This window comes from Chrysemys picta, unplaced genomic scaffold (genome assembly GCF_011386835.1).
Source record: "Chrysemys picta bellii isolate R12L10 unplaced genomic scaffold, ASM1138683v2 scaf178, whole genome shotgun sequence".
Taxonomy (NCBI): domain Eukaryota; kingdom Metazoa; phylum Chordata; order Testudines; family Emydidae; genus Chrysemys; species Chrysemys picta.
The window spans coordinates 1-18,058 of NW_027052885.1; the positions used below are offsets into that span (position 1 = coordinate 1).

General features: G+C 50.2%; 1 protein-coding gene across 1 annotated transcript; it reads left to right on the forward strand.

Moving 5' to 3' along the window:
- Positions 1-1,238: 1,238 nt before the first annotated feature.
- Positions 1,239-17,809, forward strand: LOC135978237 (butyrophilin subfamily 3 member A3-like; the record flags this gene model as incomplete). Its single annotated transcript, XM_065579242.1, has 9 exons — positions 1,239-1,613; positions 2,288-2,569; positions 4,416-4,532; positions 5,658-5,690; positions 15,262-15,294; positions 15,397-15,429; positions 16,206-16,226; positions 16,333-16,359; positions 17,307-17,809. Coding segments are annotated over 9 exons (1,424 nt in total), but the record flags the coding sequence as incomplete, so codon positions are not given.
- Between the last annotated feature and the right edge of the window lie 249 nt (positions 17,810-18,058).

Genomic DNA, 18,058 nt, shown 5'->3' on the forward strand with positions numbered 1-18,058 from the left:
TCTAAAAATGAAATTCTGCCTCTCGGGAGGTGCAGCCCAGGAGAGAGCCTGGCTTTTAGCCACCTTTGCATCTCCTGGATCCTGGGCTGTTCCAGGGATTGCAACAGCCCCCAGTGTCCATTAGAGCACCCCTAGGGTTGCTCTAGCTTGCAGCAGCCTCAGCGGCTCTGCAGCCCTGCTATTGGCAGAACGCCAAGTGCTCCAGCCACACCATGTGACACACTTTGGTGCTCTGAGGATACGGTCAAGTATGCCAGCCCTGAGCCACTCCTGCAGAGGGGGAATTGCCCAACCCCCTTTACTCTGCCGGAGGCCAGAATCCATCTGTCTGTGATGGGCCAAGGCCACTCTGAGTCAGTGGCAGAGCTGGGAACAGGATGCAGGTGTTCGTGGCTTCTAGTCCCACGCTCAGTCCCCAGCCTCTCAGGGCTCACAGCATCACATTGCTTCCATTGATATGACTGTCACTATGTCTGTGCTCTGCCCTGCCTTTAAAAAGTCTCTTGGGAGTGACCCCTTCAGCATGCCAGGCCCTCAAGGGGTCACATTTTCCAAGAGGATAGGCCACCTGGCCTCAGTGCCTCTGAGACCGGCCTCTGGGCTCTAGCTCTCCCGTTTCTCATGGTGAGCTCTGCCCAGTGACTACAGAATAGGGTTTATTACTCAACTTGGAGACAGTGTTGGGAAATCCTTAGGTTAGCACAGAGGGGCAGAGGTTAAAACAAGGCTCATAGAGACTGAAGCCAGGGCTCTACCAAGCCAAGCTGGTGTGGATCCATCTGGGCTCTCTCTCTGTCCCTTGGTCTCTGAGTCCTGAATGAAAGGCCCTGTGTGTCTGTGAACACTGTTCTTAACACAGGCTCCCTGACACCCCTCATCCCTTGTTCTCCTGCTGCCAAACCATGCTGAGTTCATATAGCCAACCTGCATTGGCTCCCCAGCCATTACGTGATGATGTCCCAGTCCCGGCTCTTCCTTTTTCTCTTCCAGGCTGGGTCCTGCATTCACAGGTGCAGGTTGTATTCAGTTCATTTTAATTATTCTGGTCTGGAACCAGGAGGCAACATATTTCAGACACCCCATGCCTTCCATCTGCCTGGAGAGGCAATGGAACCCTTGTGCATTCAGGGGACAACAATGCAGAGGCTGACATAGAGACACACATTGCTGATAAAAATATTACAGTAAATTCCCATTTCCATCGCCATGATGTATTCCTAGTTCCACTTTGGCTACAGCTTCTTTTCTCCTGGTTCCTTCTACAAAGAGTTTCAAGGTGATTGGACCCGATCGCCCCATCAGGGTCCTTGTGGGAGAAGATGCTCTGTTACCCTGTCACCTCTCCCCCAGCATGAGCGCCGAGAGCATGGAGGTGCGCTGGTTCCGATCCACGTTGTCTGCAGTTGTCCATCTCTATCGGGATGGGAGAGATCAGGCTGGCCAGCAGACCGCACCGTATCGAAGCAGGACGAAGCTACTGAAGGACGGTATTGCGAATGGGACTGTCTCCTTGAGGATACACAACATCACCCCCTCTGATGAAGGGACTTACGGCTGCCTCTTCCAATCACCCACCTTTTACGAAGAAGCTGCGTTGGAACTGGAGGTGGCTGGTCAGTAGCACAGGCTGTTGTTTGCCCTTCCCAGCACCAGTGAGCACTGGTCAATGGTGTGTCTCACCCCCACCCCCACAGTTCCGGTGTGCTCAGACTAGTCACCTCTCACAGGAAAGGCACCGGAGCGCTAGGGAACGAGGCTGGCTGTTAATGGGATCGATGCACCTGCCTGCCAACTCCTCATACCCACTGGAGTAACCAGCTCCATGTCCAGCTTCTCCACCCCTCAGCTGCTGGGGCATTTGTCTGAGCAAGGATCAGGCCCCACCTGTTTCCCCTGAACTCCAGGAGACATGCCCCAGATGCGGCTGCTCATCCCAGGGGGTGTGACCCCTTCTCCCACAATTTCCTTGGGCACTGAGAAAGTTTGTGGAAATCTCCCTGAGGCCTCTGCTTCCGGGAGCTGATAGAAAAACTCTAGGTAGCACCGTGTCTATGAACTGTGGGATGGATACCCTGAGGTCCGTGCGGCCACAGGGGGTGACGGGCGCTTTGTGTGTGATCTACTCATCATGTGGTAGATCTGTATGTGTAACCTCATGGTGAGGGAGGACACTGCTACACCGCTGGGACTCCCACTGCCACAGGCCCACACTCCAGTCTGCACCAGAGCAGTTCTCTGGTGGGCCCAGGGTGTAGCAATGACACAGGTTCACTCCATTCCCCTCCAGGCCTGGGCTCCACCCCTCACCTTTCTGTCGATGGATATCAGGATGGAGGGATCCACATGGTGTGTGAATCGGCCGGATGGTATCCAAAGCCCCAAGTGCTGTGGAGAGACCTCAGCGGGCAGCGACTAGCACCAGTGATGGAGAAAATATCCCAGCAGGCTGACCGGCTGTTTGATACTCACACTGCTGCTGTTATAAGAGACGCTTCGAACCAGAACCTGTCCTGCTCTGTCCTCAACCCCCGTCTCGGCCAAGAGAGAACAGCAACGATGCACATAGCAGGTCCAGGGCCAGCCTTTGGGAAAATGGCACCCTGGGTGACCTTGTATTTTGGCACCCTGGCCCCTATGGATGCAGTGACCCCTATTGCCCCGACCCCTGTGGCTGCCCTCCCATTGCCCCTGGCCTTCACGGGCTCTCCTGGCTCCCCACAGCCCCAGGATCCCACTACCTCTTCCCAGTGCTTAATTTGTATTGAACGAGGTTCTGGGGCTCAGAATGTAGCCCTGGCTGGCCAGCCAGAGAGCAGCGGGTGCTGGCTGGGGCACCAGTTCTGACGGCAGTGCCCCCGACAGCAGCAGCGCAGTAATAAGGGAGGCATGGCAGAGGGTGTGTTGCTGCCCTTACTTTGGTTTCTGCATGCTCCAAGACTAGAGTAAGGGAAGGAGGGAACCAGGCAGACGGGGGAGATGGACCCATCTTGTGCTAGTGCTGAGTAGCTGAGAGGTGGTGCTCACTGATCAAACTGAGTGGGATTTCACACTTCTAATCTGAGACGTGTGTGTGTGTGTGAAACTATTTGTAAAATACACAATAACAATACTAATGAAAAACCCCGTCTCCCCAACCCCTCCTGCTCCCCCTTCTCCCCATCCCCCTGTGCCCCTTCTCCCCTAAACCCTTCTGAACCCTTCTCTTATAATCCCTGCCCTTCCCCCCCTTTCCCCAACCTCTGAACCCCATCCTGTGTCCCTAACCCCTGCAGCCCTTCTGCCCAACTCCCTACTGCACCCCTTCTTCCCTATCTCCCTGTACTCCCCTCCTGCACCCCAATCCCTGCACTGTGCCACCTTCTCCCCTAACTCTCTTGCGCCCCTTGTCCCCAACCACCTTCTGAACCCCTTCTCTTCTCCTATTCCACATTCCCTGCTAAACCTTTCTGAACCCCCTCTGCAGCTAAGCCCTGCACTCCCATCCTGCACCCCAACCCCTGCACTGTACCCCTTCACCCCTAACCTCAGCAACACACCTGTGCTCCAACCCCTGCACCCCCTTCTCCCCAGCCCCCTTTTGCATCCCTTCTTTCTTAGCCCCTGCACTCCCTTCCTGCACGCAGGTGGGGAAAGTGACCTGGATGCAAGGGGCAGCTGGCATTGCTGCTCTCTCCCCGCTCCAACTCCTCGCTCGCATTGCTCCTCGTGCCCCCTGGGGGGCTGTGAGGGGGGAGCGAGGAGTAATGTCAGGGCTCTCTGCATCCAAGTCACTTTCCTCCCCTGGGCTGGGTATGGGGAGGGCAAAGAGCAGCAGCTCCTGATGCCCCACAGCACAGCCCAGATGGGGAAAGTGACCTGGATGCAGGGGGCCCTGGCACTGTTCCTTGCTCTGCCCCCTCCCACACAGCCCCCTAGGGGGGCATGGAAGAATGTAGGGGGCACAAGCAGTATCTGTGCATCGCGGCTCCACCACCTTCCTCTGCCAGGAGGAAGCAGGAGAAATCTGGTGCCCCTCACACGGTGCCTCTGGGAGTTTGCTGCGCTCTCGTGCTGGCTGGCAGCGAGCTCCTCTGACAGTGCCCTGGGCAGTCTCCCAGGCGGCCCACCCCTAAGGCCAGACGTGAGCAGGTCCAAGCCCAGCACGGCCAGCGTGCTCGGCCCCAGCAGAACAGAAGCTCTCACAGCAGACGGCCTATCTGCAGTGTAGCCAGGGCCTAGCCAAGTTCAGTGACCAGGCCAAAGCTTGGGCTCCCGTCAGCCTCATGGGAGGAGCCACTTCTCATCTCTCAAAAGCCTGACCAAAGATGCCTGTGAGATCCTCCCAGACCACTGCAGGATGCTGCGGGCTCCCCTCACTCCTGTTGCTGCCACATCCACTCTGTCTGGGTTCAAATCAATGCAACTTTGCCTTGCAGATGTGTTCCTCCCAAGGACCTCTCCCTGCCAGCTGGCTCTGTCGGTGACCCTGGCTGGTGTGGTTTTTCTCACCCTCTTGGCCAGTTACTGCTTCTGGAAGCAGCACAGAGCGAAAGGTAGGGTGGCCGAGGGGAAGGGGTGCTGTGGAACCGGAGCGAGGGTCTCCTGAATTCAGAGAAGGTTGTCGGGGGGCTTCCGTCCCGTGCCAGGAAGAGAGATTTGGGTGACGTCAGTGAGAGGGCCGGCGGGAGAGGGAGTGAGCAATGGCAGAGAGGAGCTGAACTCACCCTGGGGTGGGGATCCTGGATGAGCCACGACTCTGGGTGTGACCTGAGAAGCGCCAGATGTAGAGTCGCTCCTTTGGGTCTCACTGTAGAATAGAAAGAACCTGACCCTAGGTGCTCAGTGAGTGTCGGGATCACTCCGTCTGAAGCAGGAACGAGACCCGGAAAACTGGGCATGAATCTGTATAGTCACTTGTATCACACTCGCACCTGTGAGCACCCCACACACCTATGGGGAGACAGTCCTGGCCCCAATGAGTTTATAATCTAATTAGGGCAGGCACATGAAGAGCAGGGGGAAACTGAGGCACAAAGCAGGGAAAGGACTTGCCCAAGGATACCCTGCAAGTCAGTGGCAGAGCTGGGAATAGAGACCAAGTCTCCCGAGACCCAGCTCCGCAGCTCATCCATTGCCCAAGCTACCTGCTAACGTCCGTGTATCGAACAGGCCTGCTTGCAGGCAACGAGGAGCAGGAGCTATTCATCAAGGTCCCTCCCACATCCAGCAAGACTTATGGGGTTCCCTGGGGATTGGTGAGGCTAGTTAGACTGAAAGGGCACTGACAGCATGTAGGGCTATGGGGGATGGCACCGTCCACCCCCTTAATCTTAGTCCTTGTCTACATCCAAACACGGTGTCGCTGTGACCCCACCAGGATATGGAAAGAAAGCAGCACAGGTTGCTGGTGTGGATGCAGTTATAGCAGGATGAAGGCGCTTACCCCAGTAGAGCTACTGCCATTGGGGAGGGGGAGACGCTATAATGGTATGAGGCACCTTTGTCCCAGTGTAATTGCATCCACACTAGGGGGTTGTACCACTATAACTATCTGGGTAAAACATCACCCCCCCCAACCGCCATAGCTACAAATGCTATCCGTGCACCGGGCCTTAGGAATTACAGCCCAGTGACATTCATGAACAGGAGTGAGATCCCTGTAAACGTGACCCCTCTAGACACTCAGCAAGCTGAACTGAAGAAACAGATACGTGAGTGTCTATTGTTACTACTATCGTTATTATTAATAACAAATTAAAAAACAGGCTTGTGGATGTGACCCACTGGTGAGTGTGTTACAGGCCCCCCTGTGAGCCAATTCGCAGAGCCAGGCTCTCTGGCTGGGGCTGTAACAGCTCCTCTCCTCTGTGGAACGGGACAGGGGGAACCTGTGACCCATGCACCAGTCGATTATGTACTTTCTCTGTCCCAATCAATACGAACACTGGATAAGCCCCCATGAATGTGATAACTGCCCTTCTGGCCAACACCCTGGGGACTGAAGTGGGAACTTCCGTGTCTGAGTTCCTGCTGATGAGTGTTACGCCCCCAGCACATACCCAGAGAAGTTAGCTGCACGCTTCCAGCAAGTGCATGTGTGCTTGTCACGTAACATGACATAATTGCCTGGAATCCAGAATCCCGACATGGTTGTAGTAAGTTAGATGGAACAAACAGTTAAAGACGACAACACAACATGTCACTGTCCAATATTAAACAGAGTTAGACACCTTGGGGGTTTGGTATCCAGAGACCTCAGCCTGCTTTGTACCATGGCAAACACACCATTACAAATCTTTTAACCTCTCATTAAAAATACAGAAAAGAAGGAAAAACAGGTAAAGCATTTGAAATGTAAAGTCTTGCACAAGACTTTTGTTTTAATGACATCCCCTGTTCCCTTTGCCTTCAGTGAAAGAGTTTAGAAGGAACCTGCCCCTCCCCAGACCCCGACCATGGCTGAGAGTCTCTTAGACGGTGTTAAAGATGGGAATAAGTGTCCTTTTTGGAGAAAGGAGAAGACGTTAGTAGAGAAGTAGAAGTTTGAACTGGGCAATGACCCATGGCTTGGCTAGGCTATGCCTACCATGAGGAGAGGCAGAGGCAAACCAGCACCATGGAGTTAATCTTATATTTTAAACTTAATGAAGAAAACCCCCCCAAATTTGGCAGGAACAATACTATACTAGAAAGTGTGGAGTGATGATAGACTAGACAGTAACATCAAATACTCACTTAGGAAAATATTAAACTGTAAATCATCATTCACAATAAAAGAAGTTTTTGATTAATATGGGGTGTGACCCCGGGAGGGAGTCAGTTCCTTCTCTCCCTGGCTGCAGAGTTGTCACCCCAGTTGTCCCACCTTTGCCTCTGTCCAGCGTGTGATGCTCCTTTCTTTTGATGCTGGCACCTCTTCCCAACAGAGAGAAAGAAGAGTAGCAAAGAGAGAAAATGCAGCTTCTGTTCTGGTGCTGACTCTCGCTGGCAGCCTCACTGCGGAGAAATGCAACCCAGCCCATAGTTTGATTAGCCACTCTGGAAAAATCACACCAGCGTTGGGCTGTTTGGGGCATAGCTTTTATCTGCCTCTCTGGTCGCAGGATCACAGCAGTGCTGCAAAATACGTTTTTTTTAGCCAGCTAAGCCAGATTCTTCTTATAAAGAAAAAGGAGAGCAACAGGGAAGAGAAGGAAAAAGACACATTGGCTGGGGCAGACATCACATTGCCGGTGGTATTCAGGAGTCAGCCAGAGCTGGTGGAAGTGGCATTGCCTTCTGGGTCCCTCTCTCTGGCCTGGTCTGGTCAGGGCATCTCGCAGGATTAGGCTGAAGAAGACCTGGGGTTCCAGGGGAGGGAGGAGTGGCAGCCATGACAGCAAAGCTCACTCCTCCCCGTTCTTTCAGTCAGACGGAATAGCAGTACCCTGCGTCTGTTCAAACGTATTCCCGCCAAAATCTTTTTGAAGAACCCAAAATGGAGTATGGGGTGGAATAGTCCGTCCGCTCATTCTTTTGTCCACCAATTAGGCCTAATTTCTGACAAATTTTGTTTCACTGATTTCTGATCCCATATTTCTCTTGTTTACCAGGCATGATCTTAACACAGTCTTTGAGTTATAGCAGGAGGGATTTTTGTTTGGATTAATTCAGTCTCACTCCCCTTTTCCCCTCCACATTCACTGTTATACGTTATTGTGACATTTTGTGAGCTTTCACTCCTGTCTCACAGTTGAGCTCATAATTAGGGTAAATTTGCAGGCCCAATTACTACAACACCAAAAACAAAGAGACCCCATATCTGAGGTCAGGGAGGACTTTTCTCCTCTATCAGATTGGCAGAGACCCTGTTTTTTTCTTTTTTGTTTGCTTTCCTCTGCAGCATGGGGCATGGATCCCTTGCAGGTTTAAACTAGTGTAAATGGTGGAGCCTCTGTGACCTGCAATCTTTAAAATCATGATTTGAGGATGTCAGTAACTCAGCCAGCGGTTCTGGGTCTATTACAGGAGTGGGTGGGTGAGGTTCTGTGGCCTGCATTGTGCAGGAGGTCAGACTACATGATCATGATGGTCCCTTCTGGCCGTAAAGTCTGTGAGTTGAAGGCAGAGGAGCACAACTCTTCCCCTCCTTGTCTAGGCTGGTTCTTTGCACACCGGCTGCTGGAGATGTGGTAAACAGTGAAGTGACAAAGTTTGCAGATTATACAAAATTACTCAAGAGAGTTAAATCCAAAGCTCCCTGCAAAGAGTTACAAAGAGATCTCACAAAATGGGCTGAAATTCACAGATGAAATTCAGTATTGATAAATGCAAAGTAATGACATTGGAAAGTATAATCCTAACTACATACAAAATGGTGGAGTTTGTATTAGCTGTTACCACTCAAGAAAGAGGTCTTGGAGTCATTGTGAATAGTTCTCTGAAAACATCCAATTAATGTGCAGATGCACTCAAAAAAGTGAACAGAATGTTAGGAACAACTAGGAAAGGGTAGGTAATAAGACAGAAATATTACAATGCCACTATATAAATCACTGGTACGCCCACATCTTGAATACTGCGTGCAGTTCTGGTCATCCCATCTCAAAAAAATATATTAGATTGGAAAAAGTACAGAAAAGGTCAACAAAAATTATTAAGGGTATAGAACAGCTTTCATATGAGGAGAGATTAAAAAAACTGGGTCTGTTCAGTTTAGAAAAGAGACGAGTAAGGGGGCATATGATAGAATTCTATAAAAGTGGTTTAGAGACAGTGATTAGGGAAGTGTTATTTACCCTTTCCCAAAACACAAGAACCAGGGGTTACCAGGTAAATGATTAGACAGCAGGTTTAACCCAAACAAAAGGAAGTACTTCTTCGACCAATACAGAGTCAACCTGTGGAACTTGTTGCCATGGGATGTTGTGAAGGCCAAAAATATAACTGGGGTCAAAAAAGAGCTAGATAAGTTCCTGGAGGACAGGTCCATCCGTGGCCAAGATAGTCAGGGATTCAACCCCGTGCTCTGGGAGTCCCTAAACCTCTGACTGCCAGAAGCTGGGACTGGATGGGGATGGGTCACTGGATACTTGACCTGTTCTGTTCATTCCCACTAAAGCCTCTGGCACTGACCCCTGTTGGAAGACAGGACACTGGACTAGCTGGCCCACTGGTCTGGCTGTTCCTATGTTCTTAAGCCCCAGATCACCCACTGACACTTCCCTACAGAGCCCCCCCAGCCTTCAAGCAGGACCAGGAGCCCCTCACACTTAAGACGATAGCTCGTCATCTTAACACAGTCTCCAGTACCCCACAGTCAGCACTGCCTGACGTGAGCCTGTGCGTAATGACAACGGGTTCCAACTGGCTCAGGCCAGATCCTCTGAAAGGTGCAGTTCACCACTGCTAGGGGCTGTAACAACTTGTATTCTCTGTGGATTGACCCACAGGGGACTTTAACTAACATCGCCAGTGGGTTACACAGCTAGTTGCAAAGAATCAAATCTAGTTCAACACGTCCTTGACTCTGTCAGCAGGAAGGAAGATCTCTGCACCTCTCCTCATTTTCTAATCTCTCCGGCTTGCCCTTTCATGAGGTGAGCAGAGTTACATTATTATTATTGGCACCTTAGAGACTAACAAAATTATTAGAGCATAAGCTTTCGTGGACTACAGCCCACTTCTTCGGATGCATCCGAAGAAGTGGGCTGTAGTCCACGAAAGCTTATGCTCTAATAAATTTGTTAGTCTCTAAGGTGCCACAAGTACTCCTGTTTTTCTTTTTGCGGATACAGACTAACACGGCTGCTACTCTGAAACCTGTCATTATTATTATTATTATTATGGGTGATGTTACAATAGAACTGAAGGCCCTGTTGAGCTCGACGGTGCAGAGACACATGGCACAAGGCCTGAAGGGCTAAATAGATAAGACAAAGGGTGGGAGGAAGGAAGTATCATTCTTCTTGGAGTAGTGTCCCTGTGCATGCTCCACTGCAGGTGTATTCGTGTCCCCTACGCCTCAGATCAGAGATTTTAGGAGCCATGTCCGTTCAGCCCCCACAGACGCTGTCCCTGTCTCGTGCCCTGCAGTAGGGCTATAGAGCGTTGCACGGACAAACTGCCCTCAGCTCCTTCTCAACCGCCTTGACCTGAGACGGAGCCTCAGCAGCCTCCGATTTGAGAATGCCTCATCTGTATTTTACTTTCTGTTTCGCGTTATTAGTGTTCATTCATTGCGTTTCAGTCAGTTAGTGTTAATACTCCCCTTCTGCTTCCTTAAAAAAAACAAAAAACAAAAAAACCCCAATAAAATAATCCCCCCTCTTTATTTTGTTATAAGACTAGCGAACTCCCTGTCCTTAGTTCTTTCTTGTCTCCTCCCTCTGGGGAAGTGAAACCTGGACAAGGTACGCCTGGCTCTTCCAGATTTAAGTGTTGCTTCTACTGCCGAGAAGCAATTCCAGGCAGTGATGTACATTCCCACTGCATTCGCTGTCTTGGAGAGTCACACATGCCGTAAAAGTGTACTTTCTGCCTGACATTAAAATCAAGGGCTAGGAATAACCTTGAACTAAAACTATGACTACTAATGATGGAAAGTTCACTTGGATCAGCCTCTGACCCTGGCCCTGGGACCACTCCATACAACAGTCCCCAAAGTGGCCGAATCCATCTACTTCCTCGGCTCAACACTCTATGGCAGCTTTGAAGAGGAAACTTTTGGATTCCTCTCAAAAAGCCACAAAAAAGCAGGCTACACGTCATTGGGTAGAGAATCTACCCCAAAGACATGATCCCCAACAAGATCAACCACCTTGGTACTGACTGATCTACAACTGGATACCCACGAGACGACTGGCTCCTCGGGTACTGGTACCACTAGTAAGCCTAAAATACCCAAAGGGCACAGGCTATGGGAGTTCGGTACCATGGGGGGGAAAGGGGTGGTAGAGAGAGAACCAGCTCCTCTAGGTCATCTCCGATAGAGTGCTCTAGACCCTCGATACCGAGTACTTCAGCTCTGCAGAAGACCAGAACAACACCACTGGCCATTTATCAGAGTGCAAAAGACTCCCACTACTGTTGCTCTTAGGAAAAGGCAATTTCTTACTGCTTCTCTGTCTGGATCTCCTGATCCACGGGAGAAGAACTTTCAGGAACAGGCAGTGAGATTAGACAAAGGGATTACTCCAGTGACTAACATCTCTTCATCCTCTCCTGATGAAGCTGTTATGCCTCCCCCACCAACTTTGGCAAAAGACTTCAAACCATTTCAAGACTTCAGCAAGAGAGAAGTGGATTCTCTAGTCAAGGTGTTGCAACACAAGCTGCTTCACATCCTACACACTTCATCATCAGCCTGTAGTGTACTCACTATTAACGAGGCATTGCTGGACCCAGCAAAGACTATGTGGCACGGTACATCCCACATGCAAGAGAGCGGATAAAAATACTTTGTTCCCTCTAAAGACTCGGATTTTTTATTTCCCACCCATTCCCAAACTCCTTTGTCATCTATGCTGTAAATGATCGTGGCAGACAGCACTGTTCTAAATCAACACCCTGTGACAAGAACTTAAAACAACTTGAAAATCATATTCTTAGGTGAGCCTGCAATTTAAGATGGCTAATTACCAAGCTCTTATGGCAAAATACAACCATATCAGTTATTCTACATTAAACGCCTTCATTGACCATCTCCCAGCAGTTTCAGGTGATCACTACTGAGGGTCAGGTTCTTGCAAGGACATTGTTGCAGGCCCCTCTCTAAATACCGCTGACACAGCTGCTTGCTTCATCTCAACAGCAGTGGGCATGCAGAGGGCTTCCTGGCTTCACCTTTCTGGCTTTCCAAGGGAAGTCCAGTCTACTGTGGAGGACCTTCCATTGGAAGGATCCAAATCATTTGCAGAGAAAATGGATGAATCCCTCCACATACTAAAAGACTCTAGAGCCACTTTGCATTCACTGAGAATTTATGCACCTGCACAAAAAAGAAGATATAATAAATCACAGATGACACAGAGATCCCGGCCTGATCAATTTTCTCCCCCCCCCCCAGAGCATTATGAACCCCAACAGAAAACACAATGACTACAAAAGCGAAGATCAACTGCTCCACAATGATCAACATCACAGCCATCTGCATCTATGCATGAATTTTGATGTGTTATTTGAGGCCCCGAGTTACCACCCCCATTTTAATTTGCTGCAAAAACCCAAACATCACCACTACTTTGGCAGCGGCCTTACTCTTTTTAATCAAAACTGGGATCAAATGGGTTTTGGAGATCATCTCCACAGGATATTTGATCCATTTTACCGCCCTCACTCCTGCCTACCCCTCCCCCCGACCCTCCTCAGGAACCCTTCTCATGAGTAGCTTTTACATCAGGAAACAAGCTATCTTCTGAACCGAGGTGCTATAGTTCCTACTCAACACAGAGGGAAGGGCTTCAACTCCAAGTACTTCCAGATAAAATAAAATAAATTAAAAAATAAAAATACTGATACTGAAAAACAATAGTGATTGGAGACACGTTCTGGATCTAAGATCACTCGACAGATTTGTAAAGCAAAGGCATGCTCCTTTGATGATGCTTTGACTCCCCCACAAAAGACTATGGACCTATTCCTCCAACTGGCTCTATAAGTAGACATCCAAAAGACCATATTAACTCCAGTATAACGTCTGGAATTCATAGAGGCCTACCTCGATGGAGCAGAGGCCAAAGCCTTCCTCCCGTTATGCAGGTTCAACACCATAGATAACTTGATCTCTAACGGACAGGCCAACCCTCAGACCTTGGTCAGAAATGGTCTTCAACTACTGGGATGCATGGTGGCAGGCATCTTCGTAATAAATCACGTGAGACTACACATGTACTGACTTCAGTGGTGGTTCAGTACAGGATACATACCAAGCACACACAGCTTAAACAAACTTCTATTGATGCCCTCAACATTCAAAAACTCCCTTGACTTGTGGAAAGAGTCTCACAATGTCTGCTCAGGAGTGCCCTTCACTCAACCACCCCCAATGTTAATAATGACAACAGACGCATACCTATTGGGATGGGGAGCCCAACTGGTCACCCATGCTATTCAAGGCAAATGGTTCCCCTTCGAATCCACATTGCATATGTACTTACTGGAACTCAGAGCAGTCAGGAAAGCTTGTTCACATGTCTTACCACTGATCGGGGCAAGCATATAAAGATTATAGGCAACATTGCATGTATGTTTTACATAAATCACTAGAGAAGAGCAAGCTCACCTTCCCTTTGTACCAAGGCAGTGAAACTCTGGAACTGGTGCATTCACCACCACATAGAATGGCTTTCGTATGAGGAGAGATTAATAAGACTGAGACTTTTCAGCTTGGAAAAGATACGACTAAGGGGGGATATGATAGAGGTCTATAAAATCATGAGTGGGGTGGAGAAAGTAAATAAGGAAGTGTTATTTACTCCTTCTCATAACACAAGAACAAGGGGCCACCAAATGAAATTAACAGGCAGCAGGTTTAAAACAAACACAAAGTATTTTTTCATGCAATACACTGTCAACCTGTGGAACTCCTTGCCAGAGGGTGTTGTGAAGGCCAATATTATAACGGGGTTCAAAAGGGAGCTACATAGATTCATGGAGGACAGGTCCATCAATGACTATTAGCCAGGACGGGCAGGGATGGTGTCCCTACCCTCTGTTTGCCCGAAGCTGGGATTGGGTGACAGGGGATGGATCACTTGATGATAACCTGTCTGTTCATTCCCTTTGGGTCACCTGTCATTGGCCACTGTCAGAGGACGGGCTACTGGGCTGGATGGACCTTTGGTCTGACCCATTGTGGCTGCACCCCATGTGCCATGCCGCCCCCTGAGGCCCCGCCCCTGCCCCTTCTCCCTGTGCTCATGCCACCTCTTCTCCCCAAACCCCTGACCTCACACCAACCCTTCCCCCAAACCCAGCATTGTCCCTCCTTCCCCGCAAGACCCCACCTGCTGCTCATGCCTCTCCCCCTTCCCGTCACTTGATCGTACAGATGGCAAAAAGTGGGGGGAGGGCTGACCCCTTGATCCCCCTGTTCCGGCACCCCTGCATCCGCTGCTATATTTTATTCCAGTGTCTGATGCTCAGTACTAGACTCGACTCTGAAAGCCCACCCCTCCATTCAGGGCACTGCTGCAGCGTCGCCGAGAGTGGAGCACCCATAGAGACCCACTGAAAGAAGAAGAAAGGGTTACTCACCTTGTGCCGTAACTGTGGTTCTTTGAGATGTGTCCCCCTGTGGGTGCTCCACTACTTGCCCTCCTTCCCCTCTGTTTTGGAGCTCTTACCTATGAGCTCTGTGTAGAGAAGGAACTGGGGGCAGTTTGTCTGCACAGCGCTGTAGTGACCTAATGCATGGGAGGGGGAGAGCGTATGTGTGGGCCGAACAGAAATGGCTGCCTAAAATCTCCGATGAGAGGCGCAGGGGTGTGAATACACAGAGAGTGGAGCAACACACGTCTCGAAGCACTGCAGTTACTGTACAAGGTGAGTAACCCTTTCTTATCCCATTTTCCACTCAGGGAACTGAGGCCCAGAGCGATCAGGGCCCCAGTTCAGCTAGATACAGGTGTAACTTTAAGTGTGTGAATAATCCCATTATTATAAGTCAGTCTCTCGCTGTCAGGCATTTTTTCCAGCCCTCAAATCATTTTCGTGGCTCTTTTCTGCATCCTTTCCAGTGTTTCAACGTCTTTTTTCAAATGAGGTCAGCCAGTTGTTCAGGCAGCCCCACAGCCAGCTGCACCGGCTGCCAGCCACGGCTGGAGTGGCCCAGGGCAGCTGGCCCCCGGGACCATCTGAGCAGCAGCCGGTGGGGCTGGCCCAGAGACTGCCTGAGCAGTGGTCCCTCGGGCGGCCACAGCAGCTGCTGCTCAAAGGCCCCCTGGCAGCTGGTGCCACTGGCCCTGCCCCCTCTCCAGCAGGGCCCCCCCTAAGATTTACTTAGGGGTACTTCTCGTATAAGTCCTGAACTGGTCACAAGCGGTGAATTTTATTGTTTATTGCCCGTGACCTGTCCACAACTTTCTCTAAAAATACCCATGACTAAATCGTAGCCTTGGGCATGGTACAGGGGTGATTGAGTGAGGGTCTAAGGTCTGTGATGTACTGGAGGTTAGACTACGACCCGTCCGGCCTTAAATTCTATGAAGCTATGATTTTCTGCAAAATAGCAGCTCTTTGCTAGTATTAGAAGAGACCATCACCCACTGGAATCTCACCTCTCTCAATCTCTTCTTTCTTTAGACGATCTGCAATCTAATCTGGAGAAAGAGAGAGGTAAGTTCCTGGGACAAGTTCACCAAACTAACAGTAGGAAATGAATAACCTGGTTAATGCGACAGCATGAAACCTCACCTCTTTCTTCCTTTTCTCTTCCAGAGATTCTGCGCTCTGAGCTGGAGAACGAGAGAGGTAAATGTCTGGGCTCTCAGGAGGCTTGAATGATTTTCTCTCACTGTACATAGTCAGACAGACTTTGGCCTCTGTCTCTGCACTGTCTGTTAGGAGAGGCTCTGGGAACCAAACGGCCGGGAGCTCTGACTAATCATGGAACGGGGTAACTGCTCCATAGATAAAGTTGCTGCTCAGTTTCCATCGTAAGCCTGATTTTAGCCCTTCCTCTAAACTACACACACAGGGGAGTGTCCATATCCCAAACTGGTGGGTCTGCCTGTGCCAATGTACCTTTTTGCTACTGAATTTGAAGGAATGGCGGGGTGGGGAGATCCTGATGCCCTGGAAAAAGAGGCTCAGCAGAGTCCTAAAGTCTCCAAGCACTCTCTGACTCTTTGAGGCACAAAGTCAATGAGAAGGAGCCAGCTAATGTTGCTGATCCCTGAGTTGAGATCCAGCATCCAGAGCCAAGGTTTAGCGCATTAAACCCTCACTTCCACGTTATCAGGGCCTAGCCCCTCACCAAGCTTCTAGGCACATGGGGAGTGTGGACACTACACCACAGGTGAGCCCAGCTAGGGCAGGGCATGGGAACCCAGCGAGGGAAAGATGTCAAGAAGGGGGGTGTGATCCATGGAGAGATCTATGAGGATGGAGCTCAGGCCAGGAGACCTGGGCAGAAAGAAGCCAGCAGAGAGCACAGTGGAGGGGGCAAAGTGGTCCTTTAAAGGCACATTCCCTAACCCAGGAGCTGTTGTAGAACTGACTGCACACCCATGTCTCTCTGTTTGCAGGGAAATCCCTGGCTGACCTTGGTAAGTGCCATGTGTCCCCTTCCCCCCACCCCCCATATGACACTGTGTCCTACGCCAGCAGTCCGTGCTCCGGGAAGTGCTCACCTCTTGGTGTGTTTGATTTCAGGCTGGAGTAAAGTCAGAAAAAATGCAGGTAAGTGAAGCTGGTATTTTAATGTCAGACCCCCTGCACCACTCTGCTGCCCAGCAGATGCACACATGCCAGAAGTCACAGGGAAAGCAGTGTGGTCAATGAAAATGCCAGATTCGTCACAATGCTCACACTTAACTATGGAGTCACCAGCGCTCCAGTGTAACTGCGATAACTCAGAGTGCTCCTAAGTCTGGGAACTTACCCGCTGTCAGTCCAGGGGGGTAGGCGCTTACAGGAGTTTGTAATTGTGGGTCAGAGTTGGGGTTTTCCTGGACACGTGTGGTGAATTCTCATGTGTTGTGTTGTTGTTAATTGACTTCATGAACTAGAAGGGATCTAGGAAACTGTGTAAATTACCTTAACTGGCTGCGGGTAATTGTCTTAATGCTTTTTGGACTCTGGTGAAATCTCTGTTTTTACGGAGTTGTCAATCAGTAGCCCTTTGGCCAATTCAGTTCAAATTTGGTAGAAAAATTCTACCTCAGACCCAGACCAAATCTACCAAATTTGAGTGTGATATGACTCTGTGGGTGTTAGAATAGAGGGCTCCCAGCTCAGGCGTAGATTGGAGACTCAGTTGCGGTCTTAGCTGTGGAGACGTGGTAGCGGCCCCACAGCACAGATTTTGTGGTAGGTGACTACTGAGTTCTTGTAATGGTTTGAAATGACGTCCGTGTGTGTAACACCTGAGCTCTCTCCTCACTGGGGCCTCTGTAGAGGTTACAGACAGGCCCAATGGGAGCTAGAGGCATCTCCAGCTCTTTCAGGGGAGCTATTTGCCTCTAGTGCCTGGGAGGAGAGCTGCAGTGACAGGCAGAGAAGCAGATTCCCGGGCGATAGAGGCTGGAAATCAGAGAGTGTCCTAGCCAAGACAGAGCTGGGTGGGGGATGGGAAACAGCCCCGATGGGCTGGGCTCTGCCCCTGATGCTCTGCCCCATCTCTGCAGTGAACGTGATTCTGGATCCGGACACGGCTCATCCCAGCCTCGTGGTCTCTGAGAATGGGCGATCTGTGAAATGGAGGGGCCTGCAGCAGGACGTGACTGACAACCCCGAGAGATTTGATAGTGAAACCTGCGTGCTGGGCTTGGAAGGGTTCACCTCGGGGAGACACTCCTGGGAGGTAGACGTCGGGGGTGGGAGGGCCTGGGCTGTGGGGGTGGCCGGAGAGTCTGTCAGGAGGAAGGGCTGGATCAGCTTTGCTCCTGAGGAGAGGATCTGGGCCATGGATCAGTGTGGGAGCCATTACCGGGCTTGCACTTCCCCGGATACCCTCCTGCCCCTGACTTGGAACCCCGGGAAGATCGGGGTGTATCTGGACTATGAGCAGGGCCTAGTATCATTTTATCAGCCTGGTACTGAGGCCCCGATCTTCACTTTCACCTCTTCATTCACTGGGCAGCTCCACCCTTTCTTCTGGGTCTACTCCCCAATCACACTATGTTCCTGAGATATGGCATGTGGGGGGGGGGGGCATAGCATTACTCACTGGTCAGACTTTTTTTGTTCTGTTGTTTTTCTGAAATGGACTAATTTTTCATTTTTTAAATATTTTCAATTTTTTTATTCTTTTCAAAACTTGGAATTTTCCAAAATGAATATTTTCAATTTTGAAAATCCTTCGATTTGACTAAGCTGAGGGCTCAAAATTGGCAAAGCAGAAGAAATCCTGAGTGATGTGTTGTGTAAGATGCTACCT